The sequence below is a fragment of the Mustela nigripes genome, chromosome 11 (assembly GCF_022355385.1).
Source record: "Mustela nigripes isolate SB6536 chromosome 11, MUSNIG.SB6536, whole genome shotgun sequence".
Classification (NCBI taxonomy): Eukaryota; Metazoa; Chordata; class Mammalia; order Carnivora; family Mustelidae; genus Mustela; species Mustela nigripes.
Genome location: NC_081567.1, coordinates 7,347,634 through 7,368,785, shown reverse-complemented (window position 1 = coordinate 7,368,785; position 21,152 = coordinate 7,347,634). Strand labels below are relative to the sequence as shown.

The window sequence follows — 21,152 nt, the reverse complement described above, 5'->3', positions numbered from 1 at the left end:
GTGGGGACTGTAGGTCTTTCTGTGGTAACAGTAGTCCCTTCCATGGGGACCATGGGCTTTTCAGTGTGGACAATAGGCTTTTCTATGGGCATGGTGGGTTTTTCTATGGGGATGGTTGTGTGGATGGTGGTCCCCGCAGTGTGGACTGTGGGTTTTTCTGCAGGGATAGTAGGTTCTTCTGTGGGGATGGTGGTCCTTTCAGTGGAGATGGTGGTCCTTTCAGTGTGGACAGTGGGCTTTTCTGGGGAGACAGTGGGCTCTTCAGGAGGGGCTGTGGACTCCTCAATGGGGACAGTGGACTCCTCTGTGGAGATAGTGGGCTCTTCAAGGCTTAGAGAATTCTCTTCAATGGGGACATCAGACTCTTCAGTAGAGATAGTGGATTCTTCAGTGGGAATGGTAGACTCTCCAGTGAAGACAGTGGACTCTCCGGGAGGGACAGTGGTCTCCTCAGAAGGGACAATGGGTTTTTCAGTAGGAATAGTGGGCTCTTCTGTGGGGATGGTGGGCTTTTGAGTGGGGATGGTGAGTTTTTCTGTGGGAAAGGTGGATTGTTCTGGGGGAAAGGTAGATCTTTCTGGGGAGACAGTGGACATTTCTGAGGGCACCATGGGATTTTTTGTGGAGATAGTGGCTATTTCACTGAGGACAGTGGGTTTTTCTGTGGGGGCCATGGTATTTTCTGTGGGGACAGTGGCTATTTCATTGGGCACAGTGTGTTTTTCTGGGGGGGGGCATGGGTCTTTCTGTGGGGACAGTGGCTATTTCACTGGGGCTAGTGTAATTTTCTAGGGAGTGCATGGGTTTTTCTGTGGTGGCCACAGTTTTCTCTGTGGGAGTCATAGGTTTTCCTGTGGAGACAGGAATTTCAGAAGGGCCAGGGGAGGGAACTGGAGATTTGGAAGGAAGCTCTGTTGGCACTGTTCCTGCAAAGAAAAACAAACAAACAAACAAACAGGCCCTGGAGTTTAGTCAAAATCATACTGTCACCTTCTTCAGTCGCTTCGAGGGGGCAGCTCAAAGAGTAACTCACACCTCTCCCACTTACAACGCCAATCTTCACTCACTTAACAAACTCTCAACAAACACTCCTCCCAATATATGTCAGACATTGTGCTAGATATAGGAAACACAACATGAACAGGATGTCAGTCCTCCCTTCAAGATTGCCCATCCACTAGAAAAGGGGTTGCGGATCCAGCCACAGAAATTCACCGCATGAAAGCCACATTTACTCAAGCAAGCATCCCTGGTAAGACCGGGAAGGTCGAGGTGGGCAGAACATGGAACACAAAGCTGTGTGAAAACTCAAGCATGAGAGAGAACTTGATTTTCACCAGTTCCAGAGACGGTCATCTCAGATCAGGGCCCCCCTTTTGGGGCCCTGGATTTCGTCTTACCTCGACAAGTCTCATGATTGATCAAGATAAAATCCACAGCAACAACAAAGGCGGTGTTGGTACCCCTGATGGCCTCTAAGATCAGCTGAAGGTAATGAGGGACAGACAAGACAGAAATGCAGATGAATCCCCGGTAGCTCAGGGACTCTCCTGGTCAGTCTGTCCTCTGCCACAAGGCCACCTTGTTCTAGTCTCAACAATCCAACGCTGCCCCCACTCCATTTCAGGAACCAAGTGTCCCTCTCGGGGACACCAAGTTCACCTCTGCTCTGCTCCCTTTCCAGGGGCCCCTCTTCTCAGCCCCGATTATACCCAGGCATTATGGCCCCCAACACCATGTTCCCCACAGATGCTGATGGCGGGGGTGCGCCCTCTCTGTCTCTCACCTGCATGGGCTGTTGATGCCCCAAAGGGATGGTGACAGAGGTGTTCAGCCAGTCAGGACTCTGAGACCCAACACGTTGCCAGATAGTAGATGGGGAACTGCCCGCAGGGCTCTCCAGCAGGAGATTGAGCTTAGCGCCCTCTCCGAGGCCATACATGTGGTAGGCAAACTCCACACAGATGGCACCCGGGGCACAGAAGGGCCGGCTCACCAGTCTGGAAGACTGGCCCGCCTCAGAGAACTTGTCAGCCTCTATGTAAATATAGCGACCTTCTGGGCAAAAAAGAAGACAGTCAGAAGAAGGACAAGATGACAAACCGCCACAGGAACAGCACAGCATGGTTTTCTCTCACAACTCCCCACACTGTAGCAGGTTTCCCACCCCTCACCCCCTGCTGGTTTTGGACTTCTAACTGAAGAAGGCAGGAGCCCAAAGAAAAGGAAAACCAAATCATGGGCTGCACCAGTAAATGTCTTGACTGAAAATGAGATTGTGGATTTTGAAGCCTTGGGCTCTGCGAAGTGAGATGCCTGCGTTTTCTGGGGAGTTCAGTGACCCCACAGCTATGAAAGTTTTCAACTCACTCTACTTCTGTCCTCTCGCCACAGCTCGGGCACCAGGGCAGCTTCCCAGGAAACACCTGCTGGCTGGTCTTCACCATCTCCAATATCTTCTTCCATCAATCACACCAGTCAACCCCCACCCTGCCCCAGCTGGAGAAGATTCAGTAATTTGTTGGCTTGAGGGATCCTCAATCCTCACCTCCAGAAGCACCTGTACCCTGGATGTGCATAGTTTTATTTGCACGGGTCCAGTGTCCGCCATCCCCTGATGCCTGGGCCCAGTCACAGAAGGGATGGGTATCATCTTCGAAGTCACACTGAGGAAAGCTCTCTAGGAGTCAAATAGGAGATGCGAGCAACGTGGACCATGCTTTCTATTCCCCCCTGACCCTCCCTGCCCCCCCCCCCTTTCTGAGCGATCTGGTCCTTCCGGGGCCTGGTTCTCACCCCCACAGGGAGCAGTGCTGATCGCATCCACTGCCACAGCTGGCTCTGGGATCTCTCCAAACACACCCACCAGGGTAAACTGAACAGACAGAGAAAGGGGGCTGGGATGAAAAACCAGCCCAATTGCCTCAGCCCTCCCCCCATCTAATTTTATTATATTCAGGAACCCAGGCACCCTGCTCCCAGTGCCCAAACCCTCAATCCGTTTCAGATATCAGAGGTGCCTACCATGTGCAAAGGATCCTGACCTCTCACTCCTCTGTACCTGAATTTGTCCCTGGGCTGTGTAATTGACAGAAACAGGCTGCCAGTTGGGTCCAGGTTGTCCTGAGAAGAGAGTGTGTTTCCGGATGCTGCCTGCAATGAAAGGGGAATACTTGGGAGCGTATTCCTCTCTCCCAAATGGGAGCAGGTCCTTCTCTCTCCCTCTCCTGGCACTTGTATCTGTTTTTTTCCAGAAGCCTGAGTCCACTCCATGGAGTAACCTTGCATATATCCTAGATTTCCCTAGACCCTAAGGGATGCCCCATAGTTTCCTGTCAACCTAACCCTCGCAGATGAGCCTCAGGTCCTGGGAAGCCAGCGACTGCCAGGCTCACCCAAGACGGAAGCAGAGACAGTGAGGGCTGCACCAGGTGACTGTCCACGGAGGATATAGTGGAAGGACAGGCTTAGACAGCCAGAGGAATGGCTCCGCGGGCTCAGGAGGACAGATTTCTGCCTCGGTTTTGCATTCTTGGGATCCAGGAGCATGTAGAAGCCACCTACAAAGGAAAGGGCCGGTAAGGTGAGGTGGCTGAAATTGAGGGAGTCGGGCACAGCGACAGGACTCTGGGACTGCAGGGGTCCTGGGCCTGGAAAGCCCCAACAGCTGCCTAGGATCAGCCAGCGCTGAGGGGGACCCACATCTGGCCACGGCCTTCGAGCCTTCCAGAAATGCTTGGCAAGAATTGATAAGGACGCAGGCACTGCCGTAAGAAACGCAGCATCCTCTCAGTAGAAGCAGGCAGGACCCTGGACTTTGGATTCGGAAGCTTTCGGAGCCCGCTGAGTCCTGCCCTCTTCCTTTTCCCAACCCATTGGACCGCCTAGCAGCTCAGGCAGCCAATCAGCTTGGAGATCGCTCCGTGACGCAACTGGTAGCCGGAGGAGGGGCCTAAGGCTGCGCAGGCGTGCTCGTCCCTGACTCCCACGCAGTGCTGTCAGGTGAGCGCGCTCGCACCCTGCCGGGAAAGGCGGGCTCCGGGAAGGGCGGAAAGGGGTGGAGCGGAGGGAGTGGGGTAAGTGGGAGAAAAGGAAGGAAAGATGGAAAAATAGGAAGCAAGAGGGAACAAGCGAGAGAGAAAATTAAAACAACAGCCAGCGTTTACTGACGCCGCAGGGCTCGGCCTGGGGTGCTAATACTCACGCGGCGGGGCTGGGGTGGGGGGCGGTGCCCCGCCCTACTCTCCGGGGCGTCTGAGTGAAGGGGAGGGGTGGCTCTTCAGTTCTTTCTAGAAGGTTGACCTCGGGGCGCCTGGGTGGCTCCGTGGGATAAGCCTCTGCCTTCGGCTCAGGTCATGATCCCAGGGCTCTAGGATCGAACCCCACATCCGGCTCTCTGCTCAGCGGGGCACATGCTGCCCTCCCCACCCCTTCCTGACTCTCTGCCTACTTGTGCGCTCTCTCTCTCTCACAAATAAATAGATAAATCTTAAAAAAAAAAAAAAAAAAAAAAGCCGATCTCGGGCAGCGGGGAAAGAGCCCAGGAAGGAGAGAAAGTCGTTGGAGTGGGCCAGAGGGCGTATGGGCGGTGGGGGGAGACGGAGGAGAAGAGGAAAGAACAGGAAAACGAGGGGAGGATTGTGGATGGAGAAATGCGAAGGGACACAGAACAAAGAGGTGGGAATTTAGGGAAAAAAAATTAGGGAACGTGGGTTAGGGTTAGGGTTAGTTTGTGGGATGGAAGCGGGGGTTGGCGGGGGAAGCTGAGTGTGTGTAGTTTGCTTTCTGCTGAGTCTTCTGCGGACCGAGGTTTGAGGTCGCTGGGGTTCACCTCGCCCCGTCCTGGGGCAGTTATTACTGCGCGGTTAGTCAGGCAAACATCGCAAGCTTCTGCAGAGGTCACTAGAAGCCCAGAAAGGCCAAGGGCGGAAGCATGGCCGTTACTCACTACCAGGGCTAGAGAAATCATCCTCGGGCCCCACGTTGGGCACCCCGGAAGGCCCCTTCTTCTGGACCCACTTGGCCCCAGAGGCTGTTGGGATCCAGCTCCAGCCACAGAGATCGTTTGGAATGTCGAAGCTGCACGTCTGCATCATGCAGACTGAGGGGAAGAAGAGGGAGAAGGGAGGGTTTAGCTTTTTCTAGGAGGAGGCAGCTCCAAAAAGGACGCCGCAGCCTGGGGTCAGAATTCCGAGTGTTGGTCTGTGGCCTGCTGTCCACCGGTGGGGGGGCTTAATTCCTGGGACAGATTGCTTAAACTGCCTGTGTCTTCATTTGTAACTGGGAACGGCAGTACCCGCCTGTCATAGATTAGATGGTGAGTGAGGAGCCGCTAGCATAATGCTGTCCTCGGTGAGTGTTAGTTCCTTGCACTCAGCTTCTGGGATTTACCTTCCCTTGAATTTGCTCCCCTGGAGTCTCTAATGTCAACTGAGAGGGTTGGTTGTGGGTGAAACTGGGATAATAGCTAGGGTGACCAGACATCCAGCTGGGGCCGGGAACGGAGGATTTCCCCGAGATGCCAGACTTTCAGGGCAAAAAAGGGGGCAGCCTAGGGCAAACTGGAATGGTTGGTCACCCGAGAAAAGGTATCACTACAACCCTATTAAAAGAGAACCTCTCTTTCGGCGTGGCTGCTTCAGGATTCAGAGGTGTGAGATGTGGAGGCAGAGGGAAGCAAGGAGCCCCAACTCCGAGAGAAAGCAGGGTCATGGTCCCTGAGCTACTTCTGCCACCCTGGGCAGGTGGTGGAGGCAGAGAGGAAGAGGAAGAGGGACTGGGGCTTACCGCGATTACAGGAGCCCCGATGGATAGAGATGGCATCCAGAGAGATGTCCAGGTAAGCCGTGCTGCCCCTCACTCCTTCAAACATCACCTGTGGGAGACAGGAGGGGACCACTCACCCTGTAAGCTCCTTTGCCTGGGGCTCCCAGTTTCCCTGCCTGAATTCAGACGGCCCAGCCCCGTGCCCCTCCTTGCTTTGGCCCCCCCTGCCCCCCCCCCCCCCCCCCCACACACACACCCAGATTCCCCCCTGGGGCTCAAGCCTCTGCCCTTGGCCTCACCTGGCTGGGGAGGACAAGCCCCATAGGCACGGTGACAGCAGTGGGCATCCAGGAGGGGCTCTGGGTGTTAATGTGCTTCCAGAGCACGCTGGGGTGCTTTTCCTTGCTGTCCCTGAGCAGTAGCAGTCTGAGCTGGGCGCCCCACGACAGCCCGAACATGTGGTAGGCGAAGTGCACGCAGAGGGGGCCTTGCTCCCATATGGGGGGGCTGCGTAGACGGGCCACCCCGCCCCGGTGGAAGGTGCTTGATTCCATGTGCAGGTAGTGGCCCTCTGGGGAAGGCAGAGCCCAGGATGGCGAGGGGGCCCTGCCGCCCCCGTCCAGAGTCCAGGCGCCCACTTCCAGCTGCCTCCCTGTGCCCAGGTCTGCCCAAGCCCACCTCCCAGCTGTCTCCCTAAAGCTTAGGCTTCCTCACCTCCATTGGGGTACCCCCCGGGGGGACCAGTGGTGCCGGTCGGGGAGGGCCCACTGGCTCGAATCCAGTCCCCGTCATCCGTGGACGCTTGGGTCCAGTCACAGAGGGGTTTGGAGTTATCCTCAAAGTCACACTGGGTGAGAACGGCTGGGAAGAAAGGGCTGCTCTGAGGCCAGGACCGGGGGGGGGGGGGGGGAGGGCCAAACTGGGGGCTGGCGGTTAGCCGGGTTTCTAAGCGTAGAGAAGGCAGCCACTAGGAGATTTGGGGTCCAGAGCAGAGTTTCTTAAAAGAGAATCTGAGAAGTAAGAATCTCTTAGGAGAGATTCATGGCAGGGGTCAGGGCAGAATGACTTCTGGGACAGGGGTGGCAAGCTGAGGGGCCAGGGGCTTTGTCTAGGCGCATACATTTTGCTGTTATTCGAACGAGACTGTTCCACGTAGGGCTTGGCCTCTACTCCTCCGTGTTTCCTCCACCCTCTGACATTCACTACATGTCTGTGCCATCACTCAGCCCCGAGGGCACTGGAGGTGGCCGTCTTAGGGAAGGAGAGAGATCTGAGCTGTGCTGGTTTCCAACTTACAGTTATCCCTCGAGTTGCGAGCAACTGCCTTCCAGTCCGGAGGCTTCTCTTTCCTTGGGGTTGATTTGGAAAAAGAGAGAAGGCGGGGTGGAAGGAATATTTGTCATTATCAAGAATCATAAGCGTCGATGATCGCGAGCTTTCTGAGCGGTCATTCTTGGAAGACGTTTCCTTTCGTGTTCGCCATATCATACCAAAGTGTGCGCAGTGAACGTATATTTACTTGTCGTCTTTAAGGTTTTCAAAAGGCCATCCAGCCTCCTTACGTTAAATTCTCATCTGTCGGGGCACACCTGGGTGGCTCAGTGGGTTAAGCCTCTGCCTTCGACTCAGGTCATGATCCCAGGGTCCTGGAATTGAGCCCCACATCGGGCTCTCTGCTTGGTGGGGAGCCTGCTTCCCCCTTTCTCTCTCTCTCTGCCTCCTTGTGATCTCTCTCTCGGTCAAATAAATAGATAAAATATTTTTTTAAAAAATTCTCATCTGGGGCGCCTGGGTGGCTCAGAGGGTTAAGGCTCTGCCTTTGGCTCAGGTCATGGTCCCAGGGTCCTGGGATCGAGTCCTGCATCGGGCTCTCCGCTCAGTGGGGAGCCTGCTTTTCTCTTTCTCTCTCTCTCTCTCTCTTTGCCTGCTGCTCTGCCTACTTGAGATCTCTCTCTGTCAAATAAATAAATAAAATCTTTAAAAAAATTTTTTTTTCATCTATCTCCTAAGAAAAAAGAAAAAGCGTCTCCCCTCTGAGCTCCTCCTACCCCCACAGGGCCCCTCAGCGCCTCTGTGCCCGAGGTGGCCTGTGTGGTAGAGGCTTTCTGGAGCGGTCCTTAAGTGTTTGAACCTGGGGAAGCTCCTTCCTTCAGACCCAAAGTGGGGACTTTGTGAGTCCCCTGCTGCCGAGTGGGTGGCAAGTGGTCCTACCTCAGCCATAGGCCACTGAACATATAGATGAGTTACAGAGGGCTGGCCCTTCTGAACCCTGCAAACTCCCTGAACCTCACAGAGAGGCCGGCTGTCCCTCCCCAGGTGGCGTGGGCCAAACGAAACAGCCCTCCCCTTTACTCATTCAAGTTCTATTTGCTCATATCGTCCCCAGACAAGCTTCAGGACACCAAGCCATCCATCAGGTCTCACTGCCTCTACCTGAAGTCTCCTGTCTGCTGAATTTGCCCATTTTCTGAGAGCCCCACCCCTCTTTCCTGTCTGTTTCCCCAGCTCTGTGCCCCCTCCCTCTCTCTCAAGTCCGGGCTCTGTCTTGTACCCGCTGAGCTGCTCACACCCCTCAGTTCCAAGTTCTCGGGCGGCAGGTTTCCCGCCACCATCCCAGTTCATCATCCTCTTCCTCCCCAGGGCTGTGCCCTTCGTGGTTACCCTGCTTATGCCCTCCAGCTTTGCCCCTCGCCCTCCCTCAGAGCCACCTCTGATCACTCCCGGAGCCCAGCTTACCGGACAGGGGCAGGCAGGTGGCCCCGGCCCCAGGCGGCCCCCGCCAGCAGCACCAGAGTCCAGACTGGAGGAGCCATGTGGGACCTCAGAGGCGGCTCTCAGGGGAGAGGGGAAGGCACAATAAGCCCAGGCCACTTTATCCACCTCTGACCCTCCTCGCTTGACAACCTTTGGAGAATGCCATGAAAACCAGACAGAGAACACGGGAGCCCTCTGGGAGATGGAAACTATAAGGGTGGAAATGTAATCTCCAACAAAGAGAAATGAAGTGAGAGCAGGAGAGAAGGAAAGCAAGAAAGACAAGAGAAAGAGACTCAGAGAACCAGTCTGGGAAGTCTAACATCCAAACAAAATGGTTCAAAACAGAAGGAACCAAGGAGAAGAAATGCCTTAAGAGAAACCACACAGGAAGATTTCCCTGGACTGAGATACCGTCTCTTGATTAGAAGGGGTCTCGTTTGATGAATGCAAGGACACCCATGGAAGGCACGTCATGAGATTCGAGAGTAGCAGGGGGGAAGAGAAGACCCTAACCACTTTCAGATAGAAAAAAGCAAGTCACATACTTTCTAAGGATCGGGAATCAGCATGGCGTCAGGCTTTTCAATAGCAACCTGGGTTCTAAATGGCCGTGGAACATTGTCTGCAGAATTCCAACGGAAAATCATTTCAAACCTAAAATTCTATAGCTGGCAACGGTGGCATAAACAACTGGCCAGTCAAATAAGGTGGGACTGGAAATGCTTAATGGCAAAGAATTGAAAAAGACAAGTCCCACAGAAGACATGCCACCAGTCGGTGAACACTGGAAAGAGGTTCTGCTTCACTAGTACAAAGGAAAATGCTAGTCAAAACTACAACTGTCACAGTAACCACTGTTTAAGTGACTGAAAGCATTGCCTGTTGGCCAGGATGTAGGTAGACACACTCAAATACACTGGTGCTAAGACTGAAGGTTGAGGAAGACTTCTCAGAAAGTAATGTGACAGGGACTCTTAAACTTTCCAGCATGGGGGCGCCTGGGTGGCTCAGTGGGTTAGAGCCTCAGCCTTCGGCTCAGGTTGTGATCCCAGAGTCCTGGGATCGGGCCCCGAATTGGGCTCTACGCTCGGCGGGGAGCCCGCTTCCTCCTCTCTCTCTCTGCCTGCCTCTCTGCCTACTTGTGATCTCTGTCAAATAAATAAATAAAATCTTAAAAAAAAAAAAACAACAAAACCTTTCTAGCATGCATGGTTTCAACCCGCCTTATTTTTCTAGGAATCTATGCACAGAACTCCATGTGTATTTGCCTACAGCCTGGCACATGGGCACACCTTAAAGATGATCATTGGCGTATGGGTTATAATAGGGGGAAAAAAAATCAAGATTACCTAAGTGTTTACCAGCATATAGACAGTTGGATCACACTCAAGGAATATTTTTTCATATGAAGGAATATTATGGAGGTATTAAAAAGAATGGCACCTTTCAAAAATTAAAAATAGACTTATGATAGGGTCCAGCAATTCCACTTCTGGGTGTATAGACCCAAAATAATTAAAAGCAAAGACTTAAAAAAAAAAAAAAAACTAAAAAAAAAAAAAGCAAAGACTTGAAGAGAGGCAGTATTTGCCATAATCAAAAGGTGAGAGCAATCCAAGAGTCAAACAAAATAAGGTGTGTTTGTACAATGAGATATCATTCCACCTTTGAAGTGAGGAAATTCTCACACATGCCACACCATGGAGGAGACGATGCTAAGTAAAGCAAGCCCGACCCAGAAGGACAAATATCACAGGATTCCGCTTATCCGAGTTACCTGCAGCAGTCAAACTCCCAGAGACAGGAAGTAGAATGGCCATTGCGGAGAATGGGGAGTTAGTGCTTAACTGGGACAGAATTTCCATTGGGAAAGATGATAAGGTTCCATGGATGGCCAGCGGTGATGGTTTCCCAATGTGAATGTACTTAATGACACTGAATGTGCACTTAGAAATGGTTAAGAAGAGGGATGCCTGGCTGGCTCAGTGGGAAGAGCACGGGACTCTTGATCTTGGGATCGAGAGTTTGAGCCCCATGTTGGGTGTAGAGATGACTTAAATAAATAAGAAGATTTTTAAAAAAAGATTTTAAAATGGTTAAGAATGGGGCCCCTGGGTGGCTCAGTCATTAAGCATCTGCCTTTGGCTCAGGTCATGATTCCAGGGTCCTTGGGATCGAACCCCACATCGGGCACCCTGCTCGGCGGGAAGCCTGCTTCTCCCTCTCCCACTCTTCCTGTTTGTGTTCCCTTTCTTGCTGTGTCTCTTGCAAATAAATAAAATCTTCAAAAAAAAAAAAAAGGAAAAAAATGGTGAAGAAGGTAAATTTTATGTTCTGAGTCTGTTTCCACAATTAAAAATTATTTCACGGGGTACCAGGGTTGTTTGTATTTCCTCTCTTGCTGTCTGTCTGTCTCTCTGTCTGTCTCTCTCTCTGTCAAATAAATAAAATATTTGAAAATAAATAAAAATAATTTCAGAAATATCACTTGATGTACTAACACTGTTAAAGTTTATTTCTGGCTTAAAGAAGAAGGGAATGATGATAGATCAAGATGTTCTGATAGTGGAAAGAGAACCTGCATATGTTATTAAATGAAAGAGGCCGAAAAGTCCAGAACACAGACAATCAGAGGGACAAGCCGGCTCTACAAAGGGAGGGATCGGGAGGGGACCTTCCCGAGGCATGTTTAGTAGCCTCTGTTTTTTGTTCATTTGTTTTTCAAAGATTTTATTTATTTATTTATTTATTTATTTATTTATTTATTTGACGGATTGTGAGAGAGAGGGAGAATAAGCAGGAAGAGCAGCAGAGAGAGAGGGAGAAGGAGAAGCAGGCTCCCCCGCTGACCCGGGACCCCCGTCCCCCTTCCCAGGGCTCAAACCCAGGACCCTGGGATCAGGACCTGAGCCAAAAGCAGACGCTCAACTGACTGAGCCACCCAGGTGCCCCTAAAGATTTTATTTTTAAGTAATCTCTACACCCAACATGGGACTCAGATTCATAACACTGAGATCAAGGGTCGCAGGCTCCACTGCCTAAGCCAGACAAGTGCCTGTAGCAGCCTCTGTTTTATCTGTGGAGTAGAAGGCGAGCAGAGAAAGCTCTGGTGGCAAGCGGGCCACAGCAGTACCCCTCTCAGGGGCTCATGGCAGTCCTGCCCACAGCCAACTCACCCCTACCTTCTAGTTTGGGCTCATACCAAACACCCTCCTCTGGCCCACACTTTCCTTGCCCCAGCACACTTTGCAATCCTCAGGGCTTCTCTCCACACATGCCCCTCTCTGAGGGGCTGACCACAGGTGGCCAAGCAGACAAGCACTTTGGTAGGGAGCGTGTAGGGGTCCCTGGTCCCCCAGGTCCCTGGTGACAGGAAGGGAAGGTTTTTGGAAAGAGGTGACACCTGAGAGGCTTTCTAAGCCACAGAGAGATGGTAATGAAGCAAAGAAGTTGGGATGGCACATCCAGGAAGAGAGAATGTTCCAGGCTTAGAGGGAGCATGACATTTTTAAAGAATGGTCTGTGTCGGGGTTGCTTGCATGGCTCAGTGGGTTAAAGCCTCTGCCTTCAGCTTGGGTCATGATCCCGGTCCTGGGGTCGAGCCCCGCATGGGGCTCTCTGCTCAGCGGGGATCCTGCTTCCTCCTCTCTCTCTGCTTACTTGTGGTCTCTGTCAAATAAATAAATAAAATCTTAAAAAAAAAAAAAAAAAGGGAATGGCCAGTGTGTGTGTGTGTGTGTGTGTGTGTGTGTGTGTGTGTGTGTAACACTGGGAAGAGGCAGGGGCCCCAGCTTGGGGAACCTTGAATACTTTGAGGTACCACCAAAAGTTTTTAAACAACAAGGATTACCTGACCCGACTTGCATTTTCAAAAGGCCACCCGGACACCCTGGGGAGATGTGGACCAGAGGGGGCCTGGCTGGAGCTGGGGCGACAGGAGAGGAGGCTGTCAGAGGTGAGAGATGGTGGTGCAGTTGCACACTAACATCAAGACAGCATGAGAGGGGACATGAGCAGATTGAGAACTTTCCAGAAGCCAGAAACAGCCATCCTTGCGGGCTAACCTCACTGAACCTCATGTCCTCCTCACTGTAAAATCATGTAGAAACTGAACTCCAAGGAAATGAATCGTGTCCAAATTTCCCATATCCCACCACACCCAGGTGTTCCTAGAAACCTTTGGTTTCATTCCCTTCACCTCAGCAGCCCCCTACTCTCTGCCATCAAATCTGTGCCCAGGGCACCGGGCCTTTGCCCCTGACGAGTGAAAGGGGATGCCTGGGGCAGCCATTCTCACGAGCTGTCAGGGCCGGTACAGTCGTGCACCAGGCATTGGAGAGGGAAGTCCCCAACCCCCTCACAGACCTGGGGACTCCTGCCTAAATGAGCACCAATAGGACCACCGAGGGGTCAGATCAGGGGAGAGAGAGATCCTCTCTGCCTCTTGACACCAAAGCAGGACGTGTAAAGGATGCCCAGCCCCGACCCTGGTGGACCCTTCCTCCATACCAGGTTAGGAGAACAATCAAGAGAGGGACAGAGCCAGGAAATGGTTAACCCAGGGAAGAGCCGCAGAAGCAAATTGACCCACAGCCCCTCCTGGTTGGGCAATAAGTCCTCTGAGGGCTGCTTTTGCTGACCTCTCTTTGGCGCCACAGAGCCACAGAGCGGGACAGTCACAGCTTCCAACCTGTCTGGGGTGGGGGTTGGTGTGCGAGGCAGGACAGGATGGGGTGGTGGTGTGGAAGGACACCACAGGGCTCTGCATTTTGGGGTGTCAGAATGCACAAGGCCCCTGAGGGTTTGTCACTTGGTCAAGCCTAGCAGCTGTAGGCAGAGGTGTAGAGGGACCCCGGCATGTGGAAGAACCCCGGGAGCGCTCCAGAGAATTAACGCCAGTCCTGGCTTTGCTGTGTTTCCTTAAACAGTACTCTCCCTCTCTGGGCCTTAGTTTGCTCTTCTGCAAAATGGAGAGACTAGCACAGCTAAGTTCTTTTAAAAGCAGAAATTGTGGGCAGGTCATGTAAATTTTTTTATTAATCCATTTTTTTTTTTTAAATCAAAAGGAGAGGGGCACCTGGGTGGCTCAGTGGGTTAAGCCTCTGCCTTCAGCTCAGGTCATGATCTCAGGGTCCTGGGATCGAGCCCTGCATCAGCAGGGAGCCTGCTTCCCCCCCCCTCTCTCTGCCTGCCTCTCTGCCTACTTGTGATCTCTCTCTCTGTCAAATAAATAAATAAATAAAATCTTGTTTGTGGGGGAAAGAGTTCATGGACATTTGGTCATGACTCACATAAATTGGGAAACCATACTACTGTCTGCTTTTCTGTGGCCAGTCATCTTTCATAATGTCATTTTATAATGGAATCGTAGAGGAATTACCTTCAGCCAGCTGAGGAAAAAAATGTAGTTAACATTCAGCTTCGATTCCAATGTCTAAGAGGACCCATTTAGCTAATTCAAATCCAGCAACATTCATCTGCTACGATGAGAAGAAGATTCCGAGTAGTTCAGGAAAATCTTAGGTGACCTGTGGGCTGGGGTCAAACAGGCGCATTTGGTCAGCCTGATGGTGAGGCCCAGGGAGAAGGTTTGGGCCAATAGGCGGCAGTCAAGGTGGGAGCTAGGGCTGTAGGAGGTGGCTGAGTTGGTCCCTAGTTCTGGGGGACTTGGCTGGTGGGGAGGATAACAGGGAAGAAGTGGGAGCAGAAGGCAGAAGATGGAACATGGGGGAGATTTTATTTTTAAGATTGATTGATTGATTGATTGATTGGAGGAGGGGCAGAGGGAGAGAATCTCAAGCAGACTTCCTGCTGAACTAGGGTCTTGATCCCATGACCCATGAGATCATAACCTGAGCCAAAACCAAGAGTCAGACACTCAACCGACTTTACCACCCAGACGCCCCTTGGGGCGGAGCTGATACTGAGAGAGGGAAGGGCCTAATGGCTTCATGACCTGGAGCTGCTTCCTCCCCTCCAAGTCACTCCCTCTACTCGCCTTTCCTTATGATCCCTGCTTCTGCTAGAAGAGGGAACAGGAATCAGTGAGCCTGGGTCCTTCCTGGTCCTTATCTTCCGCTTAGTGTCCTACTGCCAGGGCAAGGCCCATAATCTCTCTGGGCCTCGGTTTCTTCCTCGGCAAAATGGAGATTCCCCCACCATCTCTGCCCTCCTCATGCAGTTAGGAGAGCAAACAAGAAGATGCCCAGGAAGGCACCTCGTAAATCGCAGAGCACTCTACACACAGAAAGCATCTCCATTAAACAATTATGTAACCTGCTGACTCAGAATGGGCCGTGCCGGCTCCTGTCCTGCCAGGAAGTGAGCAGAGCTGGCTCCGTCATCTTACATGGTGGAACTAGGTTGTTTTCTCCCCATCTTGGAAATAAGGTTGATACCTAAGGGCTTCCTGTTTCATGGGCTTGTGGGTGAGAATCGCCGCAGATCCTGTAGGCTCCTGAGTTTAATATATTGTGAATCACCATAACAATAGTACAGAGGAAAGTTCACATCCCCAGCCTGCACTGGAAGACCCTTTGAAATCTGGCAACACCCTCCGGGGTGTGGGGTGTCTCTTTGGAGGACAGTGGACTGCAAGAGGCACAGACTGTCATTTCACGTTTTCCTAGTGCTTGGTGCAAAGGCTGCCACAAAGTAGGCACTCTGTAAATGTGGAATAAATGAGTTACATTTTTTAAAAAAGATTTTATTTATCTATTTGACAGACAGAGATCACAAATAGGCAGAGAGGCAGGCAGAGAGAGAGGGGGAAGCAGGCTCCCCGCTGACCAGAGAGCCCAGTGCAGGGCTCGATCCCAGGACCCTGGAGATCATGACCTGAGCCGAAGGCAGAGGCTTTAACGCACTGAGCATTGAGTTACATTTTTAATGTCTTAACACACTGGCCCTAGGTCATATAGTTCAGGTTCCATTAACTTTAACTTTTTTGTTTTGTTTCGTTGATGGAAAGCAGTAAGCAGTCTGAAAAGAAGTCAAGGAATAAGGTAGGTGGCCCTGACTTGTGGGTTAAAAAGATCCAGGTACTGGGTGGGCCCGGGAACGTCTAGGTGGCACAATAGGCTAAGATGTGCTTGGGGGTCATGAGTCCTAAACCTTGGGTTCGGGTCCCCGTTGCCATTCTTGGCTGCATGCCTTGGGTTTCAGGACAGTTCTCTTAGCTTTTTGCCATCGAGAAAGACAAACTCCTCCCTTCCTGATTCACAGCAGTGGGGCAAGAACCAGATGCCAGCCGTGGAAACCGCAACACACAAAAAAAATTTTTTTTAAAGATTTTATTTATCTATTTGACAGACACAGATCACACGTAGGCAGGGGTGGGGCAAAGCAGGCTCCCTGCTGAGCAGAGACCCCGACGCGGGGCTCGATCCCAGGACCCTGAGATCATGACCTGAGCCCAAGGCAGAGGCTTTAACCCACTGAGCCACCCAGGTGCTCCTGCAATACAAATTTTTATTGGAATGTGCAAAGATCACCACTCTTAAGAGTTCTTTCACTTGTAGATTTCGCTAACATTTCCTGAATGGGCCTGAAGAGGGCACTGTACCCCAGGAGCTGGGTTGGCCAAGGTGAAAATTCTCCTTTGGGTCTATCTCTGCGTTGATTTCTCCCACCACGCTTCACCCCTGCCCCCAGCACACACATATACTTGGCAAATACCCTCCAGTCCCCCAACCTACACCTAATTTGTCCTGCTGCAGATTGCAAACATTCTCTCTTTTGCTATTTTCAGGGGTACGGGCTGACTTCTCTAAGTTTTGTGATACGAGCAGAAAGACTAGTCCCCACATATATGATAATGGTCAGGACTGGTCTCTTGGGGTACGTTGCAGCTGAAGCATTATTTCTGGGGAGGAATTTGAGGTGGATCGTTGGGAGTAATGGGTGAAATTAGAAGTAGGGATGGAGAGCAGAAGCTGAGTTAGTTTGTTCTGTGTCCCCCATCCCAGGGGAGCAGGGCACAGGGAGGGATTATAAGGAAGGTAAGTGACTAGGTGAGAGCTGGGGGCACTTGGGGGTTCCCGCTACCTTGGCTTTGGGCAGTTAGTATATTTTCCCATCTGTTCCGTGGGAATGACAGTGGAAACTTTCTCCAAGTCATGCAAGGAATAAAATGAGGTCATGGAAGCGAACCACCTAGAATAGCCCTGGGCACGGAGTGCTCGGTGAGACTGCTGTCGGGAATGTGGCTCCTTCTGCAAGTTCCAGGGGAGAGAGCATTAATGGGGACCCTCCCCAGGCAAGGAAAGGGGTCAGCTGAATTTAGAGAGGGCAAAGACTGATGCAGGAATGTGGCTTTAGCCAGAGACGCCACAGAGAAGAATTAAGAAAAAATAAGGGGCCACTGGCCAGAACTAGAAGCTGCCACCAGCCCCCAAAGGGGCTCCTGTTTCCTTGATGGCAGCTGTAGCTCACTAAAGAGGGCTGCCAGCTGCCTACTGAGGAATAGCCTTGAATGGAACCACCTTATTGACCGGCGTGGGCAGAGCTGTGGCCTCAAGCCCAGTGGGGTCAAGAGGTCAGACAGGCCATGAGAGGCAGCACGTAGGGCCGGACCCCCTCCACCTCTAGTTTCCCAGGGCTGTGGCCTGCTGCCAGGGTGGGAGCAGGGCCTGGGAAGTAGGGGGCTCCCGGGAAAACAGAAAAGTCAAGAGCCATGATGTGGTTTCAGTTCTTGCCAGTGAGATTGAAAAATACACAGAACTTGGACCCAGGGAGAGCCAGGGGCCAGCCCCCATCCCATCGTCATGGCTCCCACCACCCTTTGTCCAGTGGGTTCTTGCTGTCATGGGAGTATCCATGAGACCCGGAGAATTCATGGCTTGCCCCCGAAATTCTCCAGTCCCTCCTGTCCTTGCCTGATAGGTGCAAAAAAGAGGTATTTGCCCTCCAGCTTGGCCTGGCATCACCGTTCAGCAGGGCACTGAGGTGAGTTTTGGTGTCTCCCCAGCAAGGCTCTGTTCCCAAGTTTAAGCTGATTTCCTCCGACTTCCTCCTGCTCCGGGGCCTCAGGCTGGCCCTATGACATCCTTAGATCTGGACAGTCCTTCTGGCCCTTGAGATGTCACCCCTGGCCGTGGAGTGTCCGTGGGACAGACTAGTGCTGAGCTGCTCACCCCTCGACAGGGGTCAGGAGTGGGGGGTGCAGAGGCGTGGCACAGGCAGCAGTGGTAAGTGAGGTGGTGGACGTGTCCAGGGCGGGAGCACCTGGTCACCTGTCCCCTCTCCTGCAGGCCTCCCCTGTGTACAGCGTCAGCTTGCCCCGCAGAAAATTGGAGTAGATTCGGAAAAGTTTGCACAAAGTATCAACAGTGAACGTTCGGAGTGGAGCAGCAGAAGCTTCCTCTGGAAGGGAGCTGGCCTCCTTCTGCCAAGGAGACAACAGCAAGTTACCGCAGTCGGGGGGAGGGGGGAGACCCTGGAGGTGAGGTGTGATGGAGGCTCCTACCCACCTGGGCTCCCAGCGCCCGCAGCAGGGAAGTGAGGCTGCGAAGGCTACTGACGGCTTTGTCCACATGCAGCCGTAGGGTCTCAGACGGCTGCGAGGCGTTGGCCAACAGGGCCTGACCCCGCAGGATGGCTTCCGAGAGCAGAGCCAGGCCCTGCCAGACTTCCACGGCCTGCTGCCCGACCTAAAGCGAGCGGAGACTTGGAGTCGGCAGCCCAAGTCCGCCCCCTCCCTCTCAGCCGCCGCAAGCACCAGGCTGAGCAAAGTGAAGGCTCAGAATCCGTTTTGTTGAACGAACGAATGAATGAATGAATGAACGAAGGAGCATATTGCGTTCGGCCTTCATCTTCTTCTATCGCTCTCCCTCCCACCCCATCAGGTTCCCACAATGAGTCTCCCCAAGAAGAAGGAAAAAATAAACTCACGTCCATCCTCTTCCAGGTGTAGAAATTAACCTTGGTGTCTGGGACGGTGATATTCTCACTGAAGCTGCAGCCTTGAGCCCAGCCCACCTGAAATGCACCCCGCGGGGTGGGGGTGGAGGGTCAGGCTCCCCAAAAGCTCCGTCCGCCTTTGGCCCTTACCTAGCTTCCAGGTGTGCACTGGGGACAGCCACTTGTATCACTTCCACTGGGGGCTCTGACTTCCCACCTTCTCCACCCCTGAACCAAGTCCCAGGAAGGGGGACTCCGGTTCCTGGATCTTGGAGGACACCTTTGGACTCCTGAGAGTGAGTTCTGTGGAATGTCCTGAGGAGGGGGCCTCACCGTGACATTTTCTGCCTCCCTGGCCTCCAGGATGTATCTCTCCAGGACTCGGCTGTCACAAATGAGGCGAGGGGGGGCGCCCAGGACTGGGAGGCCCAGAGGAAGCAGCAGCAAAGACAGCAGAAGCAGCAGGGCAGGACATTCTAGAAAAGAGTGCCAGGCTGAGTGTACGGCTTTGGAGGGGCAGGTTCACACATCCTGCTCCACTGCCCCCAGCGAGGCGCTCCGGACCCCCCACCTTCCCAGCGCTGGGGTTCTGCCTCCTCTGCCTTCATTCAATTCGGCTGCGGCACACACCCTCCCCCCTAAACTACCGGCATCCACTTCTCCAGGCCAAACTTCGATCCCGGTGTGACAGAGGCGTCCCTTCTCGCAGATCCCGGTGATTGCTCCAAGACCCAGGTATCCGCTTTTCCCCCCTCGCACGTAGCAGCCCCTCTTCTCCCCGAACCCCCCAACCGCGCCCCCTTGTCCAGGTCGGATTTCACCTTGCACAGGGGCTCCTTGAGCCCTGCCGGCACGTGGAGGCTGCCCCACCCCCCTTGCCCTTCCGGGGTCCTTGGCAAGTTGTCGGTCCTTGAACCCAGTCACCTCGGGGCCACTAGCCCCGGCGGTAAATTCCTGCTCAAACAGGGGCCCGGGCGGGCGGGGGCTCCTCCGGCCGGCGAGTACTCACCGCACACCCCCATCTCCGCGCCTCCCCCCGGCCCCTCAGCGACCAGGGGCTCGGCCGGCGCCCTTGCCGGGAGCCCTCATCCTGGGAAGCGCGGTGGGGCAGGGCCGTCCGTCCCCACGGCCCGAAGTAGGGGGCCGCCGTCCAGGGGCCGCCGAGCCGGGGTCGCACGGAGCGAACGCGAGGCTCTCGGCCAGGGTCCGCGAGGAGTGGCGCGCGGCGACCGGCCGGGGTTGGCCCGGGGACTGCGGCTCGGCCGGGGGTCGGGGCTGTTATCAGCATGTGTGCGTGCGTGTGTGGGGGTGGGGGGCAGGCTGTGTGCGTGAGGGGTCGCCAGAGGTAAGGGCCAGAGGGGTCAGACCGGGGCAGGCCGCCTGGGTCGGGGGCTCGCCGGGGTGGCAGGAGGGCGGCCGCAGGAGCGGAGCGGGGACACCGCTGTGCCCCGCCGACCCCGGGGTCTGGGAGGCGTGACTGGGTGCGCACCGGCGGGAGGTGCGCATTCCCATTCCGGGAAAGGCTGGGGACCTCGTGGCTCCCCCCATCCCGGGGTGGGGGTGTGGTTGTGGGGGGCGGGTTGGCACGTCCCAGTCTTGGGCGGGGGGTTCAGAGCTGGGAACGCTGGTTCCTGGCAGAGGCAAGCTGCCTTCCTTCTCACAATTCCAGTACATGTTCCAGAAGCCAGTATTGTTCATGTTGAGGAATTTGATGGGGGCACACGGAGTAAGAAATGTGGGGGTCTTCTCTCCCCCACTCTTCGCTTTTCTAGGACTCTGAAAACCCAGAACTTGAACTTTGAGGGCACTGGGCACATGGTCTGTTGTGCAGGACGCGTGTGCACTTTCACATCCTTTTTGTTCTTTGTTGTTTGGGGCTTTGACCTGTGATATAGGTTAGCCTGCGTGGCGAAATTCGGTAGAACTCTGAAACAGGGCTGTTCCCCACCACCACCCAGATGGTGGCTGAGATTTGCAGCGAAGCCTCAGGGGCTTCTAGGAAGCAGGGGGCCAAGCCCCCTAGAGCAGGAGTCGGAGGGGGGCTGGCCTCTCACACCTTGGAAAGTGGTCTCAGTCCTGAACCTCAGTGCCCTGACCTGTCAAAGCAGGATGTGTGATGACGTCCCAGTTCCAAAGTCCTACAAATACAGGTAGTTACGCATCTTCCCTCGCTTCCTACCCAGTTCCGTGACATTAAAGATATTTTATTTACAGGATCAGTGCCTTCTTTATGCAAGTCAGGTGACTACAAACTTTGCAAGACAAAAAAGATGTGTTTGAGAGCTAGCTCCCGCCTCCTGGAGTTTGTAGCTTACAACAGAGATAAGATGGGTACACAGGGCAGTGTGTGAGGACCGGAGCGTTCAGAGCCTAGCCGGAAGGGTTTGGAAGAGGCAGAGCTCATTGTTAGCTAGGGGAGTCGATGAACATTTGATGTAGAGGGTGACATGAGCTCAGCCTTGACTGGCCCCCAGCATTTCAGTAGGAAGAGCTGTGAGGTGGGAATGAAGCCAGTTCAGCAAGGGAAAGGGGGGAGGGGTCAGGTGTGTCAGGACGGAGGGTGTGGACTGCAAAGGTGGCAAGACACTAGGCCAGAGGGCTGGTTCGGGAGAGATCAGGTTGTGAAGGGCCTTGAATGCCACTCTTAAGAATTTGGATTTGGGCCACCTGGGTGGCTCACTTGGTTGAGCATCCGGCTTTTGGTTTCAGCAGGTCGTGATCTCATGGGT

At 53.6% G+C, this 21,152-nt stretch overlaps 2 protein-coding genes across 2 annotated transcripts in view; both read right to left on the bottom strand.

Moving 5' to 3' along the window:
- Positions 1-8,579, bottom strand: part of ZAN (zonadhesin) — a 33,531-nt gene extending 24,952 nt beyond the window's left edge. Inside the window, 14 exon segments of the mRNA XM_059416031.1 lie at positions 9-735; positions 737-890; positions 1,401-1,485; positions 1,787-2,058; positions 2,549-2,680; positions 2,797-2,875; positions 3,062-3,153; positions 3,396-3,560; positions 4,949-5,101; positions 5,788-5,875; positions 6,066-6,337; positions 6,481-6,627; positions 7,063-7,115; positions 8,503-8,579. Of these exon segments, the coding sequence (XP_059272014.1) occupies positions 9-735; positions 737-890; positions 1,401-1,485; positions 1,787-2,058; positions 2,549-2,680; positions 2,797-2,875; positions 3,062-3,153; positions 3,396-3,560; positions 4,949-5,101; positions 5,788-5,875; positions 6,066-6,337; positions 6,481-6,627; positions 7,063-7,115; positions 8,503-8,579 (2,496 nt within the window).
- An 8,597-nt stretch (positions 8,580-17,176) lies between these two features.
- Positions 17,177-19,206, bottom strand: EPO (erythropoietin). The gene is given in 5 exon segments (XM_059414578.1): positions 17,177-17,908; positions 17,994-18,173; positions 18,415-18,501; positions 18,757-18,926; positions 18,929-19,206. Coding segments are annotated over 5 exon segments (696 nt in total). The 5' UTR covers positions 19,032-19,206; the 3' UTR covers positions 17,177-17,752.
- Between the last annotated feature and the right edge of the window lie 1,946 nt (positions 19,207-21,152).